This window comes from Benincasa hispida, chromosome 3, assembly GCF_009727055.1.
Source record: "Benincasa hispida cultivar B227 chromosome 3, ASM972705v1, whole genome shotgun sequence".
In the NCBI taxonomy this organism is placed as follows: domain Eukaryota; kingdom Viridiplantae; phylum Streptophyta; class Magnoliopsida; order Cucurbitales; family Cucurbitaceae; genus Benincasa; species Benincasa hispida.
In genome coordinates this window covers 56,301,247-56,327,917 of record NC_052351.1, presented here as the reverse complement: position 1 = coordinate 56,327,917, position 26,671 = coordinate 56,301,247, and the positions used below count along the sequence as shown (strand labels likewise).

The 26,671-nt window shown below is 30.8% G+C and overlaps 2 protein-coding genes across 3 annotated transcripts; both read left to right on the top strand.

Annotated features, from left to right (window-relative positions):
- The first annotated feature begins 3,441 nt into the window (after window positions 1–3,441).
- Window positions 3,442–4,892, top strand: LOC120074536 (probable F-box protein At5g04010). Its single transcript, XM_039027690.1, has 2 exons — window positions 3,442–3,843; window positions 4,314–4,892. Exons 1-2 carry the CDS (start codon window positions 3,453–3,455, stop codon window positions 4,778–4,780), a joined length of 858 nt encoding a protein of 285 aa, XP_038883618.1. The 5' UTR covers window positions 3,442–3,452; the 3' UTR covers window positions 4,781–4,892.
- A 4,471-nt stretch (window positions 4,893–9,363) lies between these two features.
- On the top strand, window positions 9,364–17,704 carry LOC120072912. Of its 2 annotated transcripts, XM_039025442.1 has the most exons (13): window positions 9,364–9,535; window positions 9,751–9,804; window positions 9,871–9,962; window positions 10,754–10,851; window positions 11,056–11,107; window positions 11,542–11,634; window positions 11,783–11,893; window positions 12,020–12,356; window positions 12,938–13,434; window positions 14,029–14,138; window positions 14,988–15,046; window positions 15,147–15,334; window positions 17,178–17,704. In XM_039025442.1, the coding sequence occupies exons 1-13, from the start codon at window positions 9,490–9,492 to the stop codon at window positions 17,364–17,366; spliced, it is 1,926 nt and encodes a 641-aa protein (XP_038881370.1). In that variant the 5' UTR covers window positions 9,364–9,489; the 3' UTR covers window positions 17,367–17,704. The 2 variants fall into 2 exon arrangements, with proteins under 2 accessions (XP_038881370.1, XP_038881371.1); XM_039025443.1 differs by lacking the exon at window positions 9,751–9,804.
- The last annotated feature ends 8,967 nt before the right edge of the window (window positions 17,705–26,671 follow it).

Here is a 26,671-nt window from a genome sequence, read left to right as displayed (position 1 = left end):
TTATAACATGATTTATTTGGAAAAGATTATATTAGGGCATACATGCATTTGGTCAAAAAAAGTCTAGACTTTACACATGCGATTCTAATATGCACAACTAAATCAATCAATATATGCACAGGCTATGACGATTTTGCAAACAAGAATTTCAATAAATTAATTTGTCAGATCAATTTATAAAAAAATCCATAAAGGTTCAATCAAATCATCCCAAATCCTTCAAGAAATTAAACATAGGGCTCTTGCTCAAAGAAATTAGATAGGAGTTACCTCTTAATTCATAGACAAATCTGAGATACACATCCAACCCGGTGATTACAACCCAAAACAAAAAGAGAAACTAACCTAAAGATACTAAAATCTGAAGGGAAAAGAAGAAGATTGAGGCTTAACTTCGGCCTCCATCAATTCAGTCCTCAAAAGTTAGCATATTTTGACCTAAAGACGAAGGGAGGTATTTATAGAAATATTCGCAATGTTTCAATGCTAGAAACAGTGTTGCAATGCTCGACAAAAAAGCCACAAGCGTCAGGAAAAACATTGCAACGTTGGCGTTGTTGCCAACTCGAAGCGTTACAACGCTAGGAGTAGCATTGCAACGCTCCCGCGCACATCAAGCTACTGCCCTTTAGCGTCAAGTAAGCATCGAGGCTTCGTATAAGGTGAGCGTTGTGACGCTGAAGTAGGGGCATTTTGGTCTTTTTGATTCCTTTGAAGCCTGAATGCTCAAATCAACTCTAAATTGCTTCAGATCTGTCTCTTATACACATCTAGATGTGTATAAGAGACNATGCTCAAATCAACTCTAAATTGCTCCAAATTAACCTCGTTATTCACCAAATTGCCAATTCTATCTCTTGATTGCTCGGTACCCACAAAATAGGGAAATAGATACATAAAATCCAATAACGAGCCCGAATTAAGCTAGGAATAGCTCTTTTTTAGATATATCAGACATATTCATGATTTCTCATGCAATATTATAAACTAAACCTTTCAATAACAGCATACATGACATTAAATTACTTCTTATAAATGCTTTTATAGGAACCTTAAGATGTGTTTGATTTAACTTTTCAGCCGTTTAATTTTGAAAATAAGTTATATTAAAAATTTTGAAGTATTTGATAACCACTCAAAATAGATTTTGGAACACTTTAAGAATGTATTTTAAACCTTTTTTTTTTTAATCAAAAAGAGATTAAATAAAAGTGTCTATAAAAAAAGAAAAATATTTTTTCTCTAGTCAACCCAAATATACTTTTAATCATTTCCTGATTAGAAAAGCTCTGGGTCATGTAATTAATTTAATGAAATCTAAAGTACACTTTTCAAAGCATTGGTAACATAAAAACATGAATGACTAAAAGAAAATTTTGAATTACCAAATTTAAGAATCAAAACATCCTGTTCAAGAGGATACACCAATCCCTTAGTACAACATACAGTCACACATTCACAATACCAAAATATAAACTCAAAGTAAAATTCATAAATATACACACTATCAACTAATATAGTATTTGTATTATAACTTTAAGGTTAGAAGTTTAATTTTTCCACTTCACATATTGTAAAAAAAATAATAATAAAAAATAAATAAAGACACTACAAAATAAAGGAAAAAGAAAACTTCATAACAATGTTAATCTACATTTCTAATGTAATGTATCTCTTACATATTTGAAAATGTTAAAACGTAAATATTATATTAAATATTAAATTTAACTTCGTGCTTAATACATGTGATTGGACATCTTTTTAAAATTAATGTATCTATTAGTAGCAAAAAATTTTAAATTACTCATTTACAAATATACCAAATTGACAATATCTATAAGTGATAGACACCAAAAGATTTATTAATGTCAGTGGTATAAGGTTCAATTAGATGCATAGCTTTTTTGTTTTATAAAACAATTATCTTTTTTATACATTTTTAATATTTCCAAAACCTATTAGATATAAAAATTGAAGTAATTTATATATTTATTGATCATTTACAATGGACTAGAGTTAAAATTGGATGTTTAAAGATTTATTAGTCACGAATTTCAAATCTTTGTGACTAAATTTGTAATTTAATATTCATATACATGTAGATCTAAATGTACTATAATATATATATACATGTGTGTGTGAGAAAAATTAAAAAGGAATTAATGTAATAAAAATTAAATATCATATGTTTTTTTCAAAATAAAAAACAAAAATAAAAAGTAAAAAAATTATAACTATACGTGGCGAGTAATTCATATATTATTATATATACAATCAAATCATTTTAAAAAATAAAAGAAAAAAAGAGAGAAAAAGGAAAAGTGCCTTGTTTAGTCGCTTCTGTATCTGGCCTGGTGACAAATAATGTGTGCCCCAACCAAACCGCCGAAGAAACATAATATTATCGGTTTTTAATGAAAAGGAACAAAATATATTTAAAATAAAACAACAAATTCTTTATATTTAATGAAAAAATAAAAATAATGTAGAATGTCGTTATTCTCTGACCTCTTAATAGATCTAATTTGCAATATGCCACGATCGTCTCATATTCAAAATCACTTTCTCTCGACATTCAAGAATGTCTTCTAATCAAAGTATAAAGTGTTCTAGTAACTTTTTACCTCTTCAAAAAGACTAGCCTTAAATTGGTTAAAAAGTGATGGATTTATAGAGAATACGGAAACGTTTGGGGTAAGGGTTATCATCAAAATTTAATAACAACCTCTTATTACATTTAAAATTATTTCAAAATCTTCAATTAGCTATCGTTAATATAGACCCTCGTTTGCTATAGTACTGAAATAGTATTTACTATTTACTACAGTTTTTACTATTTTACATTCATCATTTTTTTTATTTGCTACAGTGTTTACTATTTCCACTACATTTATCGTTACCATTAAAAATATTATTATGGTAACAATATGAAAATGATGAATTTATCACATTTACTGTTATGTTGACAGATTTGTAAATTTAAGTAAATGTGATCCAAAATAATTTAATTATGTTTGTGATTTAGATTTATTACAATTGATCTATCAATATAATTTCATTATAATTATACTAATTTTCATCACACACAAATAAAAAGTATATATATTTAAAAAAATATAAAGTAAATTCGTCCCGCGATAAATAAATGGACAATTTGATGAAATATATAAAAGGTTGGTATTTGCTCTTAACTATTTTGTATGGCCTTTTGGCGTTCCGTTTTTCATCCGAAAAAAAATGTTCACATTAAAACAAAAAGAAAACACCAAATCTAAAAATTAATTTAGATAATTAGATAACTTCCCCTGTGCTAACAAAAGTATGACGTGGCAAATTGATTCCATGCAATTGCACATTTGACTTCCACGTGTCACCAATAAAATCTTCCCACTCTATAAATAATCGAATTAAATCGAATCTTCACCAAACCGATTATTTTCTTATCCTTCCTCATGGCACCACCTCTTCCATCACTTTCTTCGCCGCCGCCTTGGGAGGTGCTTCTTCTCGTCGCCGAACGCCTTGACCCCAAAACCCTGGCCACCGCCTCCTGCGTCTGCAAGTTTTGGTCCATTTCTATGGCCTCCGACCACCTTTGGGAGCCAATTTTCACCGCCAATTTCCCTTCTCTCTCTAACCTTGCTATCTCCTCCTCCGCCCCCACGTCACCACCTGTGTCCTTCCGCCGCCTCTTTGGTCTCGGCCACACTGCTGCTGCTCGTCGCCGTCCCGCTCCCTCAAAACCCACTCTCTCCCTCTCCGACCTCATCTTCGTCATTAGTATCTCTTCTACCGATAAAGATAGGTACATCGTAGGTCACGAACTGGTGGAAAAAGATAAAGGTAATTTTTTAATACGTTAAAGAAGAAATTTAGAGATGAAATTAATTTTTACAAAATATTGTTAGAAATAGATAACACATCAATAATTATGCTTTATAAGTTTTAAGAGATGTAATTTTTAAAATTAGTCGAAAACATAATTTTTTAATATTCAATTTTAAATGTAATTTCAATCTTCAAAATTAGTTTTTTTTAAAAAAAAAAAAATTAAAAACATGTTTGGAGTGATTTTAAAAATTACTCTCTAAATATACTATTAATTTTTAAATAATTATCATACGATACCTCAAACTTTTTTTGGTTTTAAAATTGGACTAAATATTCAAGAAAATTGGAGGAAGAAAAGAATAAATAAATTTTCAAAACAATAAATTATTACATTTTAGAAACCATAAAGAATAGGAAATCAAACGGAATAGATTCGAATATTTTAGAATTCGAGTATAATTGTTCTCTATGAAAATTTCTAGCTCCGCCACAGTCCATCCTCACCGTCGTGAAGCACGGTGGGGAGCTAGCCGTGGATCGGAACGGGCTATTCAAATTCGACATAAATCTTGACGGGGACAATGGCAATAAAGGGGGTCCGGTGGTGATCGGAGGTCGAGAGGAGGTGGAGGTGGTGTGGAACCTAGTGTTAGAAGGGTGGAGGGGGGTATTTACAATGATTGAATGTGGAGGAAGAGTGGGAATGGCTCCAAGAGCCGACGGGTGGTTCTCGGAGGAGCTTCCGGCAGCGGGGTGCTGCTCGAACGTCGTGAGCGGCGGCATAGTGGCGGATCTGAAACTGGGGTTGCGTGGGAACAATGGAGGAGGAAGCAAGGTTAGGATTGAAAGTGTGAGTGTGGGGATGATGAGTATTGTGAGTTGGAGATATGTGAGTTTGGATGATGGGTTAATGTATTTGCAACATTTTTTGTTCAATGCGAGTGTGTAATCCCTAAACTCATTGTATATAAAATATGTTTTTTTTTTTTTAAATTTTTATTTTCATTATGTTGTATAATTGTGTGTAGAAATCTTTGAAGTTTCAATCTATGATCAATATACCTAGCTGTTTTTCTTTTTGTTCTTAAAGTTTTGTTATAATTAAAGTGTGGTTGTGTCGCGAGCTATCTGTATATATTTTTTTTTTATCGTAATTTGTTATAGACTTTTTTGTTCGACAAGTATATTTTGAGATGTATTTAACTACTACTTTTATATATTTAAACAAAGTACTACTCTTATACATTTAAATATACTTTGATCTCAAAATAATAAAATTTAAGGATCTTTTAAGGTAAAGGTTATCATCAAAATATAATAATCTTTTATTATAATAAAAATTATTTCAAAACCACTTATTAAGTACCTTCATCACTATTTTAAATTTTTTATTTATTACATTATTTATTATTTACTATCACTATTTCAAAATTTTACTATTTACTATCGTTTTTATTATTTATTACCGTATTATAGTTTATCACTCAAATATATTATCAAAATTTTTATTTATTACCGTATTTACTATTTACTATCGTTTTTATTATTTATTATCGTATTATAGTTTATCACTCAAATATATATTATTTTAATTTAAATTAAAATAATTTACATTTTAAATACAAATTATAATAACTTAGGACAGTTTGAATGTTTGAGAGAGTCAAATAATAATTATGATGATTTCTACCGTTTGTTCTTTTGAGAAAATCAAAAGAGAAGCATTTATTCTGCTTACATCACCATGACCTCATACGTGCAATAAAAGTTTAGCTCACAATCAATCGTAATCATTTGACGGTTTCTTACAAACAGGCTACAAATGGTAATTAAAGATATTCCATATAATATAGATGATTACATAAAAGGCTTTATATTTTTTTTCTCAACTTAACCTGTAGTTATTAAAATAGTAAAATTTTAGGTTCTATGGATAACTATTTAATTTTTTGGTTTTTTTTTTTTTAAAAAAAAATTAAACATATAAATATTTCTATCACTTCTAGATTTATTACTTTATTATCTACTTTTTATTCATGTTTTAAAAAATCAAACTAAATTTTAAAAATTAAAAAATTGTAGATTTCGTTTAATAATTATTTTTGTTTTTTAAAAATTAAGTCTATAAAATATTTCACTACTAAAATTTTTCATTTATTATCTATTTTTTACTAATAGTTGAAAAAGTCAGACTAAAATTTGAAAACTAAAAAAATATAGCTTTTGAAAATTGGCTAAGAATTCTATCATTGTACTTGAAGAATATGTAAATCGTTGTAAAAAGTAGGGAGAAATGATTTTCAAAAATAAAAACTAAAAAATAAATGGCTACTAAACGGACGTACTTTTTAGAAATTTTATTTTTACTTTTTAATTTGATTAAGAATTCAACTATTGTACTTAAAAAATATGCAAATCATGGTAAGAAAATACGTTTAATTCTTAAAAACCAACAATAAAAATTGAAATTGTTATCGAATGGGGTTTTATATCGGTAATCATTTGGTTTTGGGTTTTTTAAAATTAAGCCTACAGATACTTTTTACATCTTTAGATTTATTGCTTTGCTATTTATTTTCTACCCACGTTTTTAAACCAAGACAAAATTTGAAAACTAATTTTTTTTTTTTTTTTTAAATAATTTGACTAAGAATTCTACTTTTATGCTTAAGAAAAATGCAAGTCATTATAAGAAAATTGAAGGAAATAAGCTTAGTTTTTAAAAACTAAAACAAAAAATAAAATGGTTATCAATCGGAGTTTTAATTTTTTGTTTTTTGAAAATTAAGTCTATCTTATCTTTATTTCTTGCAATAGTTTTCATTTGTTTAAAGTAAAATAGTTGAATTTTAAGCCAAATATAAAAAACAAAAACAATGTTTTAAAAACTATTTTTTTTTTTAGTTCTTAATAACATTCGTAGTAAGAAGATAATAAAGCAAAAGATTTAAAGGTTAAATTGATGTTTACAAGAGTACTTTTTTTTAACTAAAAATTAAAACTAAAATAATTACCAAATGTGACTTAAATAATATATTATAAGGACTGAAATACTCCTAAAAAACAAAGAGGGAGAGAGAAAATATTATAAGAATTGAAATACTCCTAAAAGAAAAGAGAAAGAGAAAAGTAATATATTATAATATATGTATTTCAAAATATCCATTTTAATCCCTATACTTTTAAAAAGTGATTATATGGTCCGGATTTTTAAACATTTTTTTATTGAGAGAAATTAGACGATGAATTGATCAAATGACAACTTTTTAAGTGTACAAGAACTATTTAAATTAAGTTAAACAGACGTTTTAAAAGTACATAGAGTAAAAAGAAACCAAAACCATAAATGTAAAGACCAAAATAGGTTAAAGTACAAGTTTATTCTTGACTTTGAGGTTTATGTTTATTTAATTCATAAACTTTTGAATTTGTGTGTAATAGACTTTTAGGATCCGTTTGGTAACTATTTTGTTTTTTAAAATTAAGCCTATAGATACTACTTCCACTCATAGATTTTTTCATTTGTTATCTACTTTTTACACATAGTTTTAAAATACAAGCCAAAATTTGAAAACTGAAAAAAATAATTTTAAAAAAGTTGTTATTGCTTTTGGAATTTAGCTAAAAATTCAACATTTACTTTAAAAAGATTGATATTGTAAGAAATTTGGAAGAAATAGACTTATTTTTTTTTTTAAAAAAAGACAAAATAGTTGCCAAACATGGCCTTAAACTTTCAATTTTGCATCTAATAGGTCTCTCGATGAATTTGTAAATTTTTTAGATGTGTAAATTGAGCTACAATATAAAAATTTAAAATTTATCTATGATGAAATCTTAAACTTCTAATTTGTATGTAATGGGTTCATAAATTTTAAAAAAATAAAAAAAATTCAGGGTTGAATTTATGATTTTAAAAGTTAAATGGTGAGATAGACACCAAATCTCAAATTATGGGGACTAAATTTATAAATTTACCGTAATAAAGGAAAAATCTTTGGTTTCGAATATAGTCTATTTGGTTTATAGGTTTATAGATGTTACGTTATTTTTACTCATAATTTTTTAACTTAATTTCCATTGGTCTATAAGTTTCAGATTACATTTTTACCATCAAATCTTTTAGTTTTTAGTTTTCATTTGGTTTTTATATTCAAATATTTTACACTTCTACTCTCAGGTTTTATTGATATTTGGTGTCAACTTTTAATTAATTAATTTAAAATAATTATTATGTGATTTTTTAAATACTTTTAATATCAATGAAAAATTAATAAAAACTAATTATAATTAATTTAATTATTTCAGAGTAGTTAATAGATATAATACTATTATTGAGTACTCGGTGGATAATCAAAATTGAAAGTGTAAATTTGGAAGCCTTAGGGGCCAATTAAAAAAACTAAAAAATTAAAATTAAAAGTATAATTTTTTTGAAACTTGGGACTAGAAATCTTTGATGAAAAAGGTATTTTGACCAATATAGATACATATATTAGGTTAAAAGTCCCTTTTGGTCCTCGAACTTTCACTAAAGTAACAACATAGTCCTTGAACTTTTAATGGTAACGATTTGGTCTTTATACTTTCAAATTTATAACAATTTAACGGTTGAATATTAATAAGTAACAATTTGGTTTTTATACCTTACAATTTGTAACAAATTAGTCATTTTTGTGAAAAACCTCTTTAAAACTAAGTGTTGAATTTTATTATGTAACAACCTAATATTTATAGTTTATATATATACAAAAAAAAAGTTTGATTTCCAATCAATTAAACGATGTACATGCGTAAAAAATTTCAATAAATCTCAAAAATATTTTTCATAAAAAGATTAATCCGTTACAAATTGTAAAGTATAGGGATTAAATTGTTACTTGTTCAAGGATTAAATTGTTATAAATTTGAAACAACCTATACCAAATCGTTACCAATAAAAATTTAGGGATTAAATTGTTACTTTAATGAAAGTTGAAGGACTAGAAGTGATTTTTAACTTAGACCACGTTTACCAAACTGCAATGAAAATGAGTGTAATCATAATGAGATTTCATTGATGGATGAATCATAATAGGCTTGAACCACATACACAATTGGATTGATTTTGATCACATTTACCTATAATTATGAATATGTCACATTTTACTGTTACCGTTACTATTTGACCCTAACGATAACGTTAATGGTAAGTAACGGTATCGATAAGTAATAGTAACAGTAGTAATAACAGTAATAATTAAGGTAATTAATAAACATGACAAATTCATAATTTTCATATTGTTTAACAATATCTGTAAGGATAGTGTTAAAGGTAGTGAATTTGACTTAATTTTTAAATTGCAATGAGGTTGAATACCTTTTATTTCTCGATTAAATTATACGATTTGATTATAAATTTCAAGGCAAATATCATATCTCATTACTATTACGAAAAAAATAAGTAAATAATAATAAAAGTAATCACTTGACACCTACTTTAGTGTGAACGTGGCCGCAAGGTAATTGGAATTCTTCATTCATAGCGTATCGAGGACTTTTTAATTTGCCGCCGCATACTTATCATATAGACGAACGTGTTCTTCTTCCCGCCCAATTAAATTGTATTTCTCTGCGCTCCAAAACTTTCACAAGAAGCTAAAGCGAAATCCTTCAACAATGGCGCCGAAAAAGAAACCTACTCGTCGATCTTCAATCCCCATCGGTAAGCATCTTTGCAATCAAATCCTTATTCTTCCGTAGATCCTCGCCACGATTTTGTTGATTCTTTCATTCTCTGTTCATTTGCTTCAGTAATGGAATTGCTCAACGGCGATTAGCGTTTTCGGATTAAGATTATAATGATAGAGATGAAGTTATTGTTTCTAATGCCGCTTTTTTCGTTTGTAATTTGCTTTTTTGTTTGTTGATGTATGCTAGTGGGGAAAGAGGGATGTGTTGTTGATGTTAATCATCCAGAGAGCGATGGAAAAGGTATTAAGAATTGATGCTTGAATTAATGTGCGAATTCATTTCTTTCTAATTTTGGATTTTGTTTAGGTATTGGAGAAAAGTGTCACTCTCAAGGGGAGTACTCGTTTGTGCTTGTTAATCCGAATGATTTTGATAGTCACAGTAAATCTTATCTTCAGGTAGATATCTGTGTCTATCTTTTGGTGTTGGTGTTCGCCTTTGGTTTCTGCTTTGTTAAGAGTATCAATTAAAGAAAACATAGGCAAATCACATGAATTCTAATGGGCAATCCGCTACTTTGATTTGCTCTGAAATTTCAATTGAAGCTTGGAGCATAATAAATAATTATCTTCTGGCATGCTGCAATTAGAGATGCATTAATTACCATTTAACAAAGTTGCTCTTTTCTGCATATGTCAGTTTTACTAAAAAAAATTGGGGCAGGGGGGGACGATACAACACAAGGACAGTAATTTGGCCTGCACGTGATGTTCTAGCTATTACATAAGAGCTGTATCGTATCATAAAAGAATAGTTTGTTTTGTTAAAATAGAGAAAAAAATTTAATCCCCATTCCCCGAAAAGAATACAGAAGATGAAGGGAAGATGAGGAATTCTTTCCCCATCAAAAAGTCAGCTCAAAGGAGTTTACAGAAATACATTCCAATTACCCATGGCCATGATCAAAAGTAGTCCTCGTCAAGTCTATCCTTATGTTGTAAAAAAAACCTTTTTATTAAGTTATCTACATGCAGACTGCACTATGCAACTTTCAATATTTTTATTCTTATATTTTGAATTTTTACGAAGTGTTGCAACAAAATCAAAGGATTATATTATTTACAGATCTTCATTTATCACCAAAGCTAATTAATATTATTTGATATGGCACTTCTGATTTTAATCCTGGTACAATTAAATTGGCCTTTTCTTGGTGATTTTTAAAACTTGTTTATGCTGGTTTTTGCAGGAAGTATTACAATTATACAAAAGGGAATTACCCACAATGGTCTATGCTGCAAATACTGGAAAGCAATCAACTTTTATGGATAAATGTGTATCTAATGGGTACATAATTTGTTCCTTACCTTTTCCTTGCTTTGATTTCATGGTTTGTTATGGTGGTGCACTTGTGATCAATGATGATTAAAATGTATTTGGCAACAATCAAAGCTATTCTTGGCCATCTAACATTGTTTTGATGATGATGTTCAAATGTGGTACCTTACTATTTAAGTTTTGAGTTTTGATGATCAGCTCTATTTTCTGCAGGAAATATTGTACATTGCTCTTGGAATCCAAATCTGAGGTTGATCCAGGATTGGTAAGCTTGTAAACATTTTCTGTTGTTACTCTCAATTGATTAGTATTTTTATTTGCATAAAGATCAAAGGCATGCCATCTTTTCAGGATAATGATCGTTGTTATATATATATAAATATCCAATTGCCAGTTTCCAAACGTCATGTGTGGATGCATTTTTTATGGAACTATTTTGAAACCGTATCATGACCTTTTGTATAGTAAAGAATTCATAGACTTTTCAGGGCTTAGGCTTACTATGCATCTATTTTTATTATTCAATATTCATGTCCCAAACTTACAAGTCACCATCAATATAGGCCCATCTTTATTACCACATAGTTGTAACAAAATCTTATGCATAGACATCCCGTAACTAAAATGAATTCTTTCTTGTTAAAGAATAAAGGCTTTTTTATTTTTTAAGATTTCTAAATCCCGACTCCCTTTTTACAGATCATAGCTGCAATTACCTACCAAATTGTCCCTGCTGACACGCAATATGCTGAGATTCCTCTTGCTGCTGTCAGTTCAGCTTACCAACACAAGGTCTCCCTCGCTTCCTCCACCCCCCGGGATGAAGAGTTGTGTGCTTTGTTTGGTTTTGAAATCATAACATATAATGGAAGTAATTTGTTTTACTTTTGGAACCACTGGAGATTTAAGACTTACATTTTAGTGTACTAGCCTCTTTCAGGGTTTTGGTCACATACTATACATGGAACTTAGAAAAAGACTTCAAAGCGTTGGCATCCGTACCATATTCTGTTGGGGAGACAAGGAATCTGAAGGGTTTTGGTCCAAACAGGTGATTATACACATCTGTTATAATTTATGAAACAAAATTTTGCATCACCCAACTTTTATTAATCTTCTAGCTGCATATTAGTTTATATGGAATATGGAAAATGCCTAATATTTGAAGTGAATACAGGGCTTCTTGTCCATAGCAGAAGTGGACACCAAGGGAAAAGCTCGTAGAATACCTGTTAGAGCTGACATTCGCAGAGCATTATGCTTTCCCGGTGGTTCTACCCTCATGGTTTCACACATTCAGGGAATTTCAATGTGTTCGGCAGACTTGCCAAAGTCATTTTCTCTATTAAAGCCTGAAGCCCCTTCATCATGCACACGTGCTGAAAGAATTGGTGTTGCCAATCAAGGTTGCAACGTTTCAAATGCAGTTGATCAGCAGACCTTTCAAAATTTGAATTTCCAACCTGACAAGTTTGTAACTTTAGCGCCCCTTGGAGAAGAAAACAAAATTCAGGGTATGTTCAATTTAGGTTTTGTTCCACGAGAGAGTACATGGAAATTATTCTCCATATGTTGCTTTAGTGCCTTATTACGGTTGATTTAAACCATTCTGTTCATGAACGGTTCATAACATGAAATAGTAAGTAATAAGTAATCATAGGTATGAAGATCCTAGAATACCACTATAGATTGACATAGTGGCTAATAGAAACTAATCTAAGTAATAAAGGGCTCAGAGGGAATAAGCTCAAGCCATATGGTCACCTTAAATTTTATATCTTACGAGTTTCCTTGGCAACCAAATGTAGTAGGGTGTTGCAGTTGTTTTGTGAAATTGATCGAGATGTATGCAATTTGGGGTGGGTGTAGTAGCCACTTTAATTTTGCCATTATTTGAACCTACTTGATATCTACATATAAAAGTGTCTAGGAGAAACGATACTAAGTAGATTGGGCTGAATCTACCACAATCAATTAAGATTCATCTGATTTTTTGTCCGCTACCTGATTGTCTCCTTTGTTATGAAGTTTGTTTTGCTCTTTTGTTTTCTTTCCTATGGTAATCAGTGTCGAAAACCTGGTTTGTTGCTAACAGATCCTCAGATCCAGGATGCAGTGCATGACTGTAATAGTCCAGATTCTTTTGCAGAAATAGAGAACCACAGGACAGCTAGTATTGCAGAATTATCCAATACTATTGGTAATTTGGATGAGACACATTGTTCTTGTTCTACACAAAGCGCAAAGAGAGTTTGGGAAGCATCACTTTCTTCGCTGAAGTCAAAGAAAGTAAAAGGAGTCCATCTGCCCCATTTCCATTCCGACTCTAACAAAAATTTTGTTCCTGAAAGTAATGGATATGATACCTTCTCTCAAGCGTGCTCATTAGCCAATTCAAAGCATGAGATTTTAGCTAGTATTTCTCTTAAAAATCCTTCAACCAGTAATTATACACAAAATTTCTGTAAAGAATTTGGAAGTGTTAATGTGGCATCAGAGGGCCTCGATTGTGAAGAGAACACATTAGGAAAATCGTTCAAAATTATGCTGATGAATATTGCGGATGAAGCTAAGAAAACTCAGCTTATGAAGGTACGATACCAAGTCAATTTATAAATTTTCTAAAATATTCATCATTCATGTTTCTTTTCTGGGATTTGCTATTGATGGTATTGAAGTTTTATATCCTCAGTATTCTCTATGTTCTCTAAGTAGTACTTATTTCCTTCTACGTGTTTTCCCCTCTTAAAAAAAATACATACCCCGTCATTGAACCTCTCCATATAGTCCTTAAGAGGCATATCTGGCTTATTTGGCTGGCTCTACTCCTCTAGGATTTCAAAAGGCAGATCTGAGGTCCTGCCAAAACTGATTAATTAGTTGCTTTAACTTTTGAACTTATAGGTTATGCCATACTAAGCAAGTAAATGAAACTGAGGGAGTTCAAACTTTATTTTATTTTAAAACATTATTCAATATCCCTACCTAGAATAGAAAAATGAAAGCTTAAAACTACCCATAACATTTACACTGTTATTTAATTACAATGGGTTTTGATATTATAGTCTTTCTTAACTACGAATATCCATCCTTGGATACATGTTCACATGCATATTTTATGGATCCTGTAGATTTTATCATGTTTCCGTATCTATTTTATATGGCATTAGTTGTTTTCTGATTCAGGTGATTGAGGAGCTTGGTGGTTCTCTCACCGCTGATGGGAGTACAAGCACTCATGTCATTACAGGAAAAGTGCGTAAAACTCTAAATTTCTGCACTGCTCTCTGTTCAGGGTTAGTCTTGCAACCTTAGACAAAAACATTCTTCTATTATTGTAGATTTTGACCTTTGAATACCGGTAATCATCTAATTTGTGCCAAAGTCAGTGATTTTATGCACACGTAGCCTTTTCACTTTTTGTTTAAGAGTTTTAAATTTTCCACTTGTTGCAGCTGGGCATTAATTTGTTTCCATCGTGGTGGTGGCTAGTGCTTGTTAAGACAGCCCATTAGGCTTAGTTGGGTTTTGGGCTTGCTTTTCCCTTTTTACATGTAAAATGGCCCAAGCCTATAAGTGAAAGATATTTGCGGTTGGGGTAGTGTTTTTATCCCCGATTTCCTTCTTCCCCTAACACATTCTGTTAAGGATTCCTTCTGATAGTGATGATAATCTGCTGTGGGTGATTGTACTTTTGAAAGAATTATTCTTCTAGGCCATCTATATATGGTCCGTATTCTTAACCTATCAATATATCTAAGCCAGGGATTTCTCTTGCATTTCTCTTTGCTTTTTCTTTACTTATTTCTGCTATTTCCGATTATGTTGAGAGTGGTATCTCATTTCACTGAAATGGTTGGCATGAGAAATGTTGAACTTCAATAGGGTGCAAACTGGAACGTAATATCTTACCTTTTAAATTATCAAACTTGATCTTAAGCAATGTGTTTCTGAAGGTTTTTGTGTTGCACAATATCTTTTGTTCTTCAAGCTAGTGTTCTTCACTTTGTTTTCTCCCATTAGTTCTCCACACGATTATCGAGCATATGCATTATCGTGTGGCTTCAAACGTGTCACTGTGCCATTGCTCATAATCTTTACTATATCTCATTACTAAAATTACAAGTTCATTGTCAATTGCACAGAGCATGGATTGTCTCTCCCAGTTGGTTAAAAGAAAGCTATCGAGAAGGCAGATTTGTTGGTGAGTTCGAATGACTACTAGTATTTGAGCATCATATATTTTCTACCTCTTACGTTTTTTCATAGTACATAACTTTTGTGATTTATTCCTTGATCTGCAGACGAGTTGCCTTACGTACTAAATGATGACGACTACACGTCGAAGTACAGAGCCAGCCTAAAAACTGCAGTTCTCAGAGCAAAAGCACGTCCTGGAGCTTTATTTGAAGGTTATGATGTTTGCATATCAGCTCACGCTCAACCACCTCCTAAAACTCTATCCGTGATAGTCAAGTCAGCCGGTGGAAATGTAAGTTCTCTGCTGTAAATATCTTACCACGTAGATGAGTACCTACTACATAGCACGGTTTGGTTCTCTATGTTACATACACATCAACTATAATACAACTAGTCTCCCCTCCAAATTAAATGCGAAGTTCTAAATGAAGCACACATATGAATACTGACCAAGAAGCACAGACACGGGACATGAGGATATATAAAAGTTTAACATAAAATACTAAATGCACTCCACTAAAAAAATATAAAACGTCAAGTTAATTGACAATTATAAGAGATGAAATGTTTAGGTTTTTAACTATAGTTTTCTTTTTTTTAAAAATTAAATGAGGTAGGATTTTCAAAAATAGAAAATTAAGAGAAACTATTTATACAAAATAGAAAAATTTTAATCTTCTTTGATAGAGGCGGATAGAAGTCTAACAGTATTTTTTTTGTTATTTTTGTAAATAATTTGACATTTTTTTTTATATGTGAAAATTTCTCATATATATATATATANGGGACATGAGGATATATAAAAGTTTAACATAAAATACTAAATGCACTCCACTAAAAAAATATAAAATGTCAAGTTAATTGACAATTATAAGAGATGAAATGTTTAAGTTTTTAACTATAGTTTTCTTTTTAAAAAAAATTAAATGAGGTAGGATTTTCAAAAATAGAAAATTAAGAGAAACTATTTATACAAAATAGAAAATTTTTAATCTTCTTTGATAGAGGCGGATAGAAGTCTAACAGTATTTTTTTTGTAAATAATTTGACATTTTTTTTTATATGTGAAAATTTCTCATATATATATATATATATGGTAAAAAATGGGATTTGGCTTTTGCTTTTTTAATCTTAGTTTAACGTACAATGGGCTTTTTTGGATCCAACATAAAAGGTTAGACCCATTTTCTCTTTTAATAAAATTTCCATATGAAGTGCTCCAAACGTGCCCCATGTGTCTGAAACTAAAAATAAATAAATAAAATGAGACAGAAATTTGCGTGATGGACACTATGTCTAAAATAGAGTGTTTGTGCTTCATAGTTTATGCATTTATATGATTAAAAAAATTCAATGCATTTCACTCTTAAAATTTGTTCGATATGTGCTTAACAAATATTGGATCTTTATTGACCTTGTATAATTGGTGTCTAATACATCAATTGTGCCAACAATATCCAATACATATTCACCAAGTGTTAAAGTATCTAAATGTCTTACACAAGTCAAATATAGACACTTGATTTAAACTAAAGTGTATATGCTTAAGTTTTCATACTTGCTGATGTCTATGTTTGTTTTGATTCTAAAAATTGAGCATGTTATATAAAAAGTCTTCGCAATTAGAAGGCATACTAGGATCATATGCTCATCTCTGTTTCTTTGGTTATCAAATTTGTTCAAGTTTTTTAATCTTTCGTCTCTGGATCGATATCTTCAGTTCCTATTGATTGCAATATTTCATTATTTAGCTTGTTTTTGATCTCGAACTTAGTATTATGTGGGTTTAAATTCCATTTTGGCCTTGGAATTTTCAAAATATCCATTTTAATCCAAGAACATTAAAGGGAAAGAAAATCATTTTAGTGTATGAAGTTTCAAATCATCCATTTAGCTTTCAGAAAGTAACCATTCGATATTTGTTTACCTATTGCTCATCTTCACTATATAATTTAAATATGTCTCATAGTAAGCATTTTGAAAGTTTAGCAACAAAATGGAATAAACCTTAAAGTTTAGGGACAAAAATGAGAATTTATTTTATATTATTTTGGTGAGTAGAATTCTGGTGATCTCTTTGTAATATAGACATATCTTTTTCTCATTTGGAAAGTTCATTTTGCTTGAAAATTCAGGTGATTCATGCGCTGGGTAAAGTAAATGAAGTATCGAAAACGATCTTTGTGGCGGGCGAGGAAGACGTGGAGGAAGCCTTACTGGCTGTAAAAAAAGGGATATGGACTTTTAACAGTGAATGGCTGATGACCTGTGTGATGAGACAAGAACTAGACCTCGAGGCCCCTCAGTTTGCTGAGTCCCTATAAGAAACAAGGTTAGTTAGCTTTCAGTTTTGAACAACAAGCCATTTCCTCCTTGTAAATCACTCTTTTCTCACTCACTCAATTTGGTACATATACAAATTTTGATTGTTCCATCTTTATATTCATTAATACATAAAGACAATAAGTTTATTCAAGGAAAATTGCTGAAGTTTTAGCTAGTTTAGAGTAAGCTACTGAAAGGAGACAGTTGGATGTGTACTCAGTAGAAGTATATTACTAATACAGTATGTTTTAGGAATAGTTCCCTATTTAGTTAACTTCGGCACTTGTAAAAATGAGGTAACGAAATTCTATCAAATTGACTATCCTTATTTATGTGTGTGATTCTTGTACCCTATAACTATGAGTAATTGCAATGGATAACACTTTTAGAACTAATAATTAAGTATATAGCAATATTGGTAAAGAATTACCAATATATCAAAATCTATCAACAATAGACTATTAACTTTGTTATAAACAAATTCTTTTGAATTGTGTTATATTTGTCAAATTTTGAGACTGATTTTTATAGTTGCAATTGCTCCTATAATTAACTTAAATTACATATTGTAATATTGAGTATAAGTATCGCTAGTTTCTAGATTATAAGTAAAAATTACGACATGTTTGGCTTTTCTTAAACAAATTTCATGATCTTCCGCCATACTTTCGTCATTTTCTCCTTCTTGTTCTAACTCGTCGATTAATTAGTATGACCATCGAAGAACTTTTTTATTGATTTCTCTTATTCCAATCAAGTTTTGACGACTTACTTTAGCATTGTAAAGAGTTACAACTACACTGAATAAAAAGTTTAAAGATTTTATTCGATCTTGACTCAATTTTATCTTCAATTTGTGGGTAAAGTATTTAAGTAAAAGTTTCGTCCTTGTATTTTTGAAGTTTGTGTCTAATTAGTTTTGTAGATGTTTAAGTATCTAATACGTCTCAAAACTCTCAATTTTGTGTTTAATAGGATACTAAAAGTTTTGATTTTTTTTTTCAAAATTAATTAATCTATTAAATATAAATTTGAAAAAAATCATAAATCATCAATTTTGTGTCTAATAAATTTGTAAATTTTAAATAATTTGAAAGTTTGGAAACTATATTTGTATTTTGTAATTTTAAAAATTCAAGCACTCAACAAATATAGTTTGATGACTAAAATTGTAATTTAATTTATTGTAAATTAACAATTAAATTTGGTCCCGAGGCACTTGATTATTTGTCAATTGAGGTTTTTTTTTTTTTTTTTTCTTCTTCTTTCTTCTTCATGACTTAGAGTGGTGTTTGAATTACCTTTTTAAGTGTTTGATCTAAAAAATAAGTCATTTTGAAAAAAAAATTGAAGTATTTGGCAAGCACTCAAATAAATTTTAGAAAAATGAGTTGATAAAATAAGTTGGTTTAGAGTAAACACTAGGAATTCAACTTTTAGAAAATGACTTTATGTTTAATTGCTAACCTCTCCCTAATTTGTACAATTCTTAAAATTATCAAAATATTTCAAAGTCATCTACTTCACTTTTACTATGTTTTCTGGTCACCATCCCGACCACTGTCGTTGGCCTACTTGGCCACCATCACGATGGCCACTTTCGACCACCCCAAACGACCAATTCTAATTAGAGATATCCAATTTTCCTACGGGACTCTGCCCCGAACGAGGTGGGGATTCCTCGATTAGACAGAGAATGAGTGAGGGAGTGGAGAAAAAAATTCTCGTGACCTGCCCCTGCCCCCTTCTCCGTCCTTGTCCCGATTAGCTTCTACATATTTATTTAGTATAATTCTCTAATATTATGTAATTATTATTATTATATAAATATTACATTTAAATTTCAAATTTGATTATTTATTGGGAAAGATAATGAATATGTTTAAATTGAATATTTAAATTTAGATTATATATGTAAATAATTTGATTTATATTTATTTCTTTCTACTAAAAAATTAATTAGCTTTTTTAGGCCAAATTTGAGTAATTTATCTTTAAATTCAAATCGTCATGTAAATTAATAATGATAAACTAGTGATAAAGTTAATTATTTAATTAAAATTTATTGATTTAAATTAATATTTTTTTTGAAAAAAAAGGTAACGGGAAAAAATTCCCTGCGGGAATCCCCGCCCCAATTCCTGTGAAAATTTCACGGGGATGGGAATGAAGTGGGAGCAGGGACGGGGATGGGGGAATGACATCCCGACCCCACCCTATCCAATGGACATCTCTAATTCTAATGACCATTATTTTAAATTATCAGTTCATGATGTATTTATTGTCATCCTTTGTAGAAATTTGATATTAACAAAAACACTTTTAACAAAAACATTTTTATTAAAATTAATACTTCAAAATGTATTTCAAACACACATGAACTCATATATAAATACATTTGAAAAAAAGTTGTCAAATACATGAGTATTTTTATTTTAAATCGTTTTTATCAAAATTATCTAAATAAAAATGATTTTTTCCCCTAAATCAATCCAAACCACAAGTGTTTAAAAAAGCGTTTTTTCATATTTCAATTATCATGATCAAAAGTGGTTTGAGAAATTTCAAAACAAAAAGAAATTGTCTGATTTTATTTCAAAATGTGGACATAACGTGTGCTAGGTACCTGTTTCAAAATCGACTTTCTATCAGTGTCTATCAACGTTTATCATTAATATTTCTAAAATTTTACTATATTTTATAAATATTTTAGTTTATTTTTCTATATTTAAAAACAACACTTATTATTATTTAATTTTATTCATTTTTTTAGTTCAATTACATATGAGATTAGAATTCAGTTTTCATCCGATCTCTTCTTCGAGTTATGTTTAGACTGACTTTAAATTATTATTTTCTTTTTAAAAACATGAGACATTTTTTTTTAAAAAAACAAGAAATTCATTAAAGAAAATGAAAAAGAAGGAAAAAGGGAAAATTGATTAAAAGACTCAAATCTCAAGCAAAAAAAGACTTTTGTCCCATTTTGTAAAACTTAACAATTTTAATCTTTTTCTTACATCATCATTAAGCAAAAATAAATTCTAACTCAGAAAGGATTGAGTATATAGTGGTTTCATCTTGAACTCGTCAAAAGGATTGGTATAAATTGGATCCTAAACCTACAAAAGGATCGGGATTGATTCTGGAACCTATAAAAAGAGTGATCAATCGATTTGGTTCTCACCCTTAAGAAAACTATTACAATAAAATACACATGGATGGGTCTTGTAAAGTGAAACAGGGATTTCGAACCACTATAAAAATTACCAAAGTCATCTCTTTTTGATGTAGATTAGTTAGATAATTTAGGGTTCAGTTTATAATTTAGCTTTGTCCAAGCTCTCTTTGAATCTAGCTTAATTATTTTATGTTATTTCTTCCCTTAGTTAAGTTGTTAGTTAGTTACTGTGGTTAATATGATTAACAACCCTTATAATCAAAGCCCATTAATCCATGAGCTAAGCCCTATATATAAAGGCTAATGCTCACCCTTATAATCGCTCCAAGGCTTTGAGCTCCACTAAGATTGGTATCAGAGCTTGGAAAAAGATTATGCGGAGAAGGATGACTAACTCCAAATATTCAGAAACGAGTAAGGAAGAAGCCTATTCCATCCGCGAGTTTTACTCGTGTAGAAAATAACGAGGAGGTTTATGGATATATAAGTGAGAATGACTATCTCCATTGGCATGAGGCTTTTTGGGTAAAACAAAAAACAAAGCCATGAGGGTTTATGCCCAAATGGACAATATCATACCATTGAGGAGGATCATGGGTATATAAGTGAGAATGACTATCTCATGGGTATATAAGTGAGAATGACTATCTTCATTGGTATGAGGCCATGTCTTGATAGGGACAACGACCCTCAAACTATCTCCACAATCCTTATCTTATTTAACCAATGTTTCCCAACAATCCTTTTCACCCGAGCATACCACCTATCCAACAGAGTTCAACTACGGATCACACCATGACTACTTCCAAGGCTCCACTTTGGTCGCCAACTTGATTATGTTCGATATCCAACATCGCATCCTTCCTTTGGAAGGTTCACCTGAAAGGATGATGAGAGTAAAAGAAGTTATTGCAGATCTACAAAAAAAAGTTTAAAGGATTAACGAGGGAAAACACTAAACTTAGTGCAGTACAAGTTGACAAAGGAAAAGAGAGTTGCAAAAAATTCAGTGGACCAAATTGAAGGAAACCAGAATGAAGATAGGTCAATCTATTTGCGAAGAAGTATGGAAAGAAGATAAAGAAAGACTCAAAATACAAAACGAAAATGATGAACAATTTTCTACCCAAGAAATAGAAAGTTCCAACAAATCAACAATCCAAGAAAGGCTCCAAGAGTTGCAAGCATTAATACAAATTTAGCCTTTATTGATGGCCAAAAATGACAAAAAAAACACCTTTGTTGATGGCCACAAAACATCCATAAAGTCCCGTTAAAAAAACTTGAATGTTAAGGAAAAGAGTTTTGTTGAAGGCCACAAAAGTCAATGAAAACCCTTATTGACGTTTATAGCTGTCAACAAAGGGTATGTTGACGGTTTTTGGCTGTCAACTATATAGAAAACTGTCAATAAAAGTCTCTTTGTTGACATTTTTCAAACATCAGTGTAAGGTAATGTTGACATTTTTTGCTGTCAGTTGTTCCAACACCTATCAAATTTATCATTTTTGTTGATGTTTTATGCCCGTCAACAAAACTATATTTTCTTGATATATATTGTCTATCATTATATGTTTTTATTGACAGTGTTGAAGCGCCAACCATACACTTTTGTTGATTTTTTTTTCTGATGAAGCATACCTATTTGGAAAAAAAAAATAAATTAGGTTAGTGGCACCCCTCATATGCAACCTATAATCGACCTCAAACAAACTTTAAACCTGAAATTCATATTCACACCCAAATATAACTCGTAATACCCAACTTGTACTTTATACACAAATAACAAATGTACTAAATTACTTATATCAAATTAGCTAGCACATCTACAAACTAACAATCACATAACTCTTGCAATTTACCATATAACTACACAACTCCTGCAAACCCAACAAATATACACAACTCCTGCAAAACAATATAACTATACATAACTTCTATACACTTGACTACTATACACAACTCCTATAAAACAAAAACTACGCAATTCTTGCAAATCACTAACTACAAAAACTCCAAATTTTCAATTATACATGGCTAAGTTATCAACATCAGACAATAACAAAATGTACCATTTCTTCTAAAACCAACAATTACAAAACCAACTACCAACAACTAAACAACTCTTTCACACCAATAACTACACACATCTCTTTCAAGCGTCGGACTACACTACTTCAAAATTTCAATGATATATAGTTAAATGATTAGCATCAGACGATCTTATTGAAACAAGGAATATATATCATAAACTTTCTATCAAACTAGAATCATATTAACAATCCATCCATAAGAAAACCAAGAAAAGGAAAGGAAAAAATAGTCCAAGAGTCAAACTCATCATCTAGTAGTGATACTCATGACTTTTCAAGTGGTGAAGAAAGTGATGATGATAGTCCAACAACAAGGAGAACACAAAAATGTACAAAGAAGAAGAAGGGATACAAGCCGAAAATTGATTTGTCATACTTTGATGGACGATCAGACATGGGAAATTTCTTAGATTGGATCAAACAAGAAGAAGATTTCTTTGAATGCATGGATATCCATGAAAACAGATAAGTTGGTAAAATTCAAATTGAAAGAAGGGATAGCAGCATGGTGGGACCAATTATACATCAAATAGAAGAAAAATAGGCAAGAAATTAAAGCAGTGAAATATTGGGGAAAAATGAGGAAGATGTTGAAGGTAAGATTCTTACATCAAATAGTGAAAAGTGGACAAGAAGACTATGATGAGCAAATTAATCTTGTATCAATCATGTCTAGATTGCAGTAATATAACTAGATAGTAGAAGAATACATTGGTCAATGATACCAATTGAATGCAAGAAATGATTTCACTACAACAATTATCTTTTTCAATAGCATTTTAGGATAGTTTTTTTTTTCTTTCATGAAAAAGGCTATTAAAAGAATAAATGGGATATGGAAATTTACACTCGTAGTCAAAATTACATCGAAAAGATGAGGAAAAACGCTATGCCTTTTCCTTTTTCCTTCTCAGACTTTTAATTTAACATTTTCTCATTCAATCACTTCCATCTTCTTCATCCTCTCCATCTTCTCCATTGTTCTTTAGAGCATATCCATGATCGGGTAGCTCCACCATCGATCACATTTGTTTCCGAGCATCATTATCTTCTCATTCTCTTCGTCTCTCTATCAGTGGCAAAACTTTTCGTTCCCTCTGATTTTCATTAATCATCCTTAAATCCCCATTTCTCTTTCATCAATCACTTTTTTTCTACCACCAAATTGGATTCTTCAACACAAATCAGATTCTTCCACACAAAACCACAACGTTGGTTGCTGAACAATCTGATCCCCAATCTAAAACTCAGTTACAGACATGGCGCTGAAGCTCTTGAACAAGAAAGGATGCTACACTGGCAGTCTCTGAAACATAGAGAGCATGTGAAAGGCGAAGTAGATGAAGTTGGATGAGCTCCGCAATCAGATCCAGGAGGAGAAGGAGCGCCACCAAGAACTGGTCGATGATGGATTTAAGAGTCTCAAACCCTACCTAGTTCATCTATTGTCGCGATTACCACTGAACCATCTAGTTCCAAGGAGGCCACATTCGGCATTAGACATATGATTCACAGGGTAAAACTGAAATTGAAGCCAATGCTTTTAGACGGTAATGCACATCACTTGTATAATTTGCTCGTGGTTATTGTATACTTTCCTTTTTGAAGAATTGCTTCTACATTTACCAATATGAACTGATCTTAGTCATGTTGATTAGATTCATATTATGGTTTGTTTATATTAAATTCTTAGTGTTTTCTATTGATATAGATATATATCAATTTATCTTGTCTTCTTCTCTTAAAAAGCAAATCGATTGCCAACTTCCTCTCACTCTATCATTGGTTTTGGATATATCCCCCTCTTCCCATCAATCTCTCTCGTAGTCGCTAAACACACTTGTCTACAAGGGTTTGATATTTATTTTGTGGTTGATTTGATTTCTCTGCTCTATTTTGATTTTGTGGCATTCATGGGGCAATAGATTTTGATTATGATTCGAACTAAGAAAATAATTATATCTTTGTGGATAGTTATCTACTCAAAATCATTGTCTTCTTAGTTTCGGTTTGTCCTTGTTCTTGGCTTTTCTTCTAATTTTATTTTTGTTGAGTTTAAATGTAATTGAATATAGATTTGTTAGAAAGCTGAAGCAAATTTCTCTCTTTTCTCTGCATCAAAGTTGTTATAACAAAAAAGTTAGTTCAAAACAGTAAACTGATGAGGAGTAAACACTACAGGAAATCTGGCCTCTCCTGACGTCATATTTAGTCGGGAAAGTGTGAAAAATTCGTCGGAAGAGGATCTCCCGACGAATTTTTCACGCTTAGTATAAGGCGTCGGGAGTTCCTGGAACGTCCGATGGGCTACACCGCGTCGGGAGTTCCCCTAACTCCCGACGCCTTAAAACGGTGTCCGGAGTTCCCCCAACTCCCGACGCCACATAGGCGTCCGGAGTTCCCCCTAACTCCCGACGCCGTTTTAGAGTGCGTCGGGGATCCTATATGGGTGGGGAGTATTAAAATTTAATATATCGTTTGTAATTTTTTAAAATTTAATCTGAAATCCTGTGAAACATATTATACCAAATAAAGATTTATATAAACGAAAATGAAGTCCATTTTATAATAAGTAAAAAATTACAATATCCAAACGTTGTCCCAACTCTAGAATACTTGTCCATTATATTCAGAAATACATAAAAGAAGTAAAATGAGAACAACATCTAGAACACTTCTTGAACACAACATCTTTAACAATTGCCCCAGCTCATCTCCGAACATCATTCTACAAAAAACAAAAACATTGAAATGTTATATCGATAAAGAATTCAATTTCCTCTATTTTTCAATTTTTAAAAGTCCTATATGATCTTTTAGATTGGAATCTAGTAAAAATTAAATTTGCATGAGAAGTATGTAAGAAGAGCTAGCTTATCTCAAAATAATATTAGTGCATGCATAGGATAACTTTGTCTTTATGTTTGTATAACATTAATCTATTATTCACTTTTACCCGTTATTATTATCCCAACATATTTTTATAATTGTATGCGTGTGAAATTATATTGGGACATGCATAAATTTAAATAAAAAAATAAATAAAATTTTTGTGAACTTTTCAGAGCATTTCCAGGAAACCTTTTTTGGAAGGGAAAATGATGTGTGCTTTACCAAGTAAAAGTAATTTGTCAACCATTCCTACTTTTGAGACCTTGACTGCTTATTGTATCTTATATAATATTTGGAAATAAAGTTGGAATTTCAGTAAAAAGAAGAATTATAAATCACAGTCAAGTCATTAACATATGTTTAGTAAATTAAAATAGAGCATAAAATAGTGATCCCTTTTAAGATTTTAAAAAAAGTTGAATTAAATTAACATATGTTTTGCAAGGCATGGTGGGAGAGAGCGAGAGGCAGGGAGAGAGCGAGATTCTAGTCCTTACATGGTGATGGATGATTTGACTGTGAAACTAATGTCCACCATTTCTAGTATTACTCCCCTGATCAAGTTTAATATCAAAGAGGTTGGTGCTTTGGTGGAGAAAGTCATTACTTTGGATGTCAGTCAGGGTGTGAAGCTGTTGCTGAGGGCATCTTTGCAAGCGAGATACATGGAGAGAGCGAGATATATGGAGGGAGCGAGATTCATGGAGGGAGCGAGATACATGGAGGGAGCGAGATACATGGAGGGAGCGAGATACATGGAGAGAGCGAGAAAATGAATACGAAAAATGAATCATCCCTCAACCGTTGCCTACAAAATGACTATGTATACTTGAGATTTGAACCAATCGAAAAATTTGCGTGGATGTTTTATATATAAGTCTGAAGCGCTTTGAGCTTCACGACGAATTAACCTCAAATGTTGCTTACAATATTTATCATTTAAATGTTATATCAAAGAAGATACCCTAGAATTTAGAAAAGGAAAAAGTTTGAAACGTACTTGCGATAGTCTGTTATTTCTTTACAATTATTGAGAATGTACCAATGTGCAATACGCTTTTCCTCCGCTGATAGCATCCGTAAAGTTGACGCCCCTAATGGTCGTACCCTCTGCCTAAATAATTCAAATTCACCAAAT

What these genes read in the sequence shown, in the direction of transcription:
- LOC120074536 (XM_039027690.1), top strand. Translation starts at nt 3,453, where the DNA reads ATGGCACCACCTCTTCCATCACTTTCTTCGCCGCCGCCTTGGGAGGTG. An exon ending in ACTGGTGGAAAAAGATAAAG is followed by an intron (nt 3,844 to 4,313) that starts GTAATTTTTTAA and finishes GAAAATTTCTAG; the next exon opens with CTCCGCCACAGTCCATCCTC.
- LOC120072912 (XM_039025442.1), top strand. Translation starts at nt 9,490, where the DNA reads ATGGCGCCGAAAAAGAAACCTACTCGTCGATCTTCAATCCCCATCG. An exon ending in CTGAGGTTGATCCAGGATTG is followed by an intron (nt 11,108 to 11,541) that starts GTAAGCTTGTAA and finishes CCCTTTTTACAG; the next exon opens with ATCATAGCTGCAATTACCTA. An exon ending in AAGGGTTTTGGTCCAAACAG is followed by an intron (nt 11,894 to 12,019) that starts GTGATTATACAC and finishes AAGTGAATACAG; the next exon opens with GGCTTCTTGTCCATAGCAGA.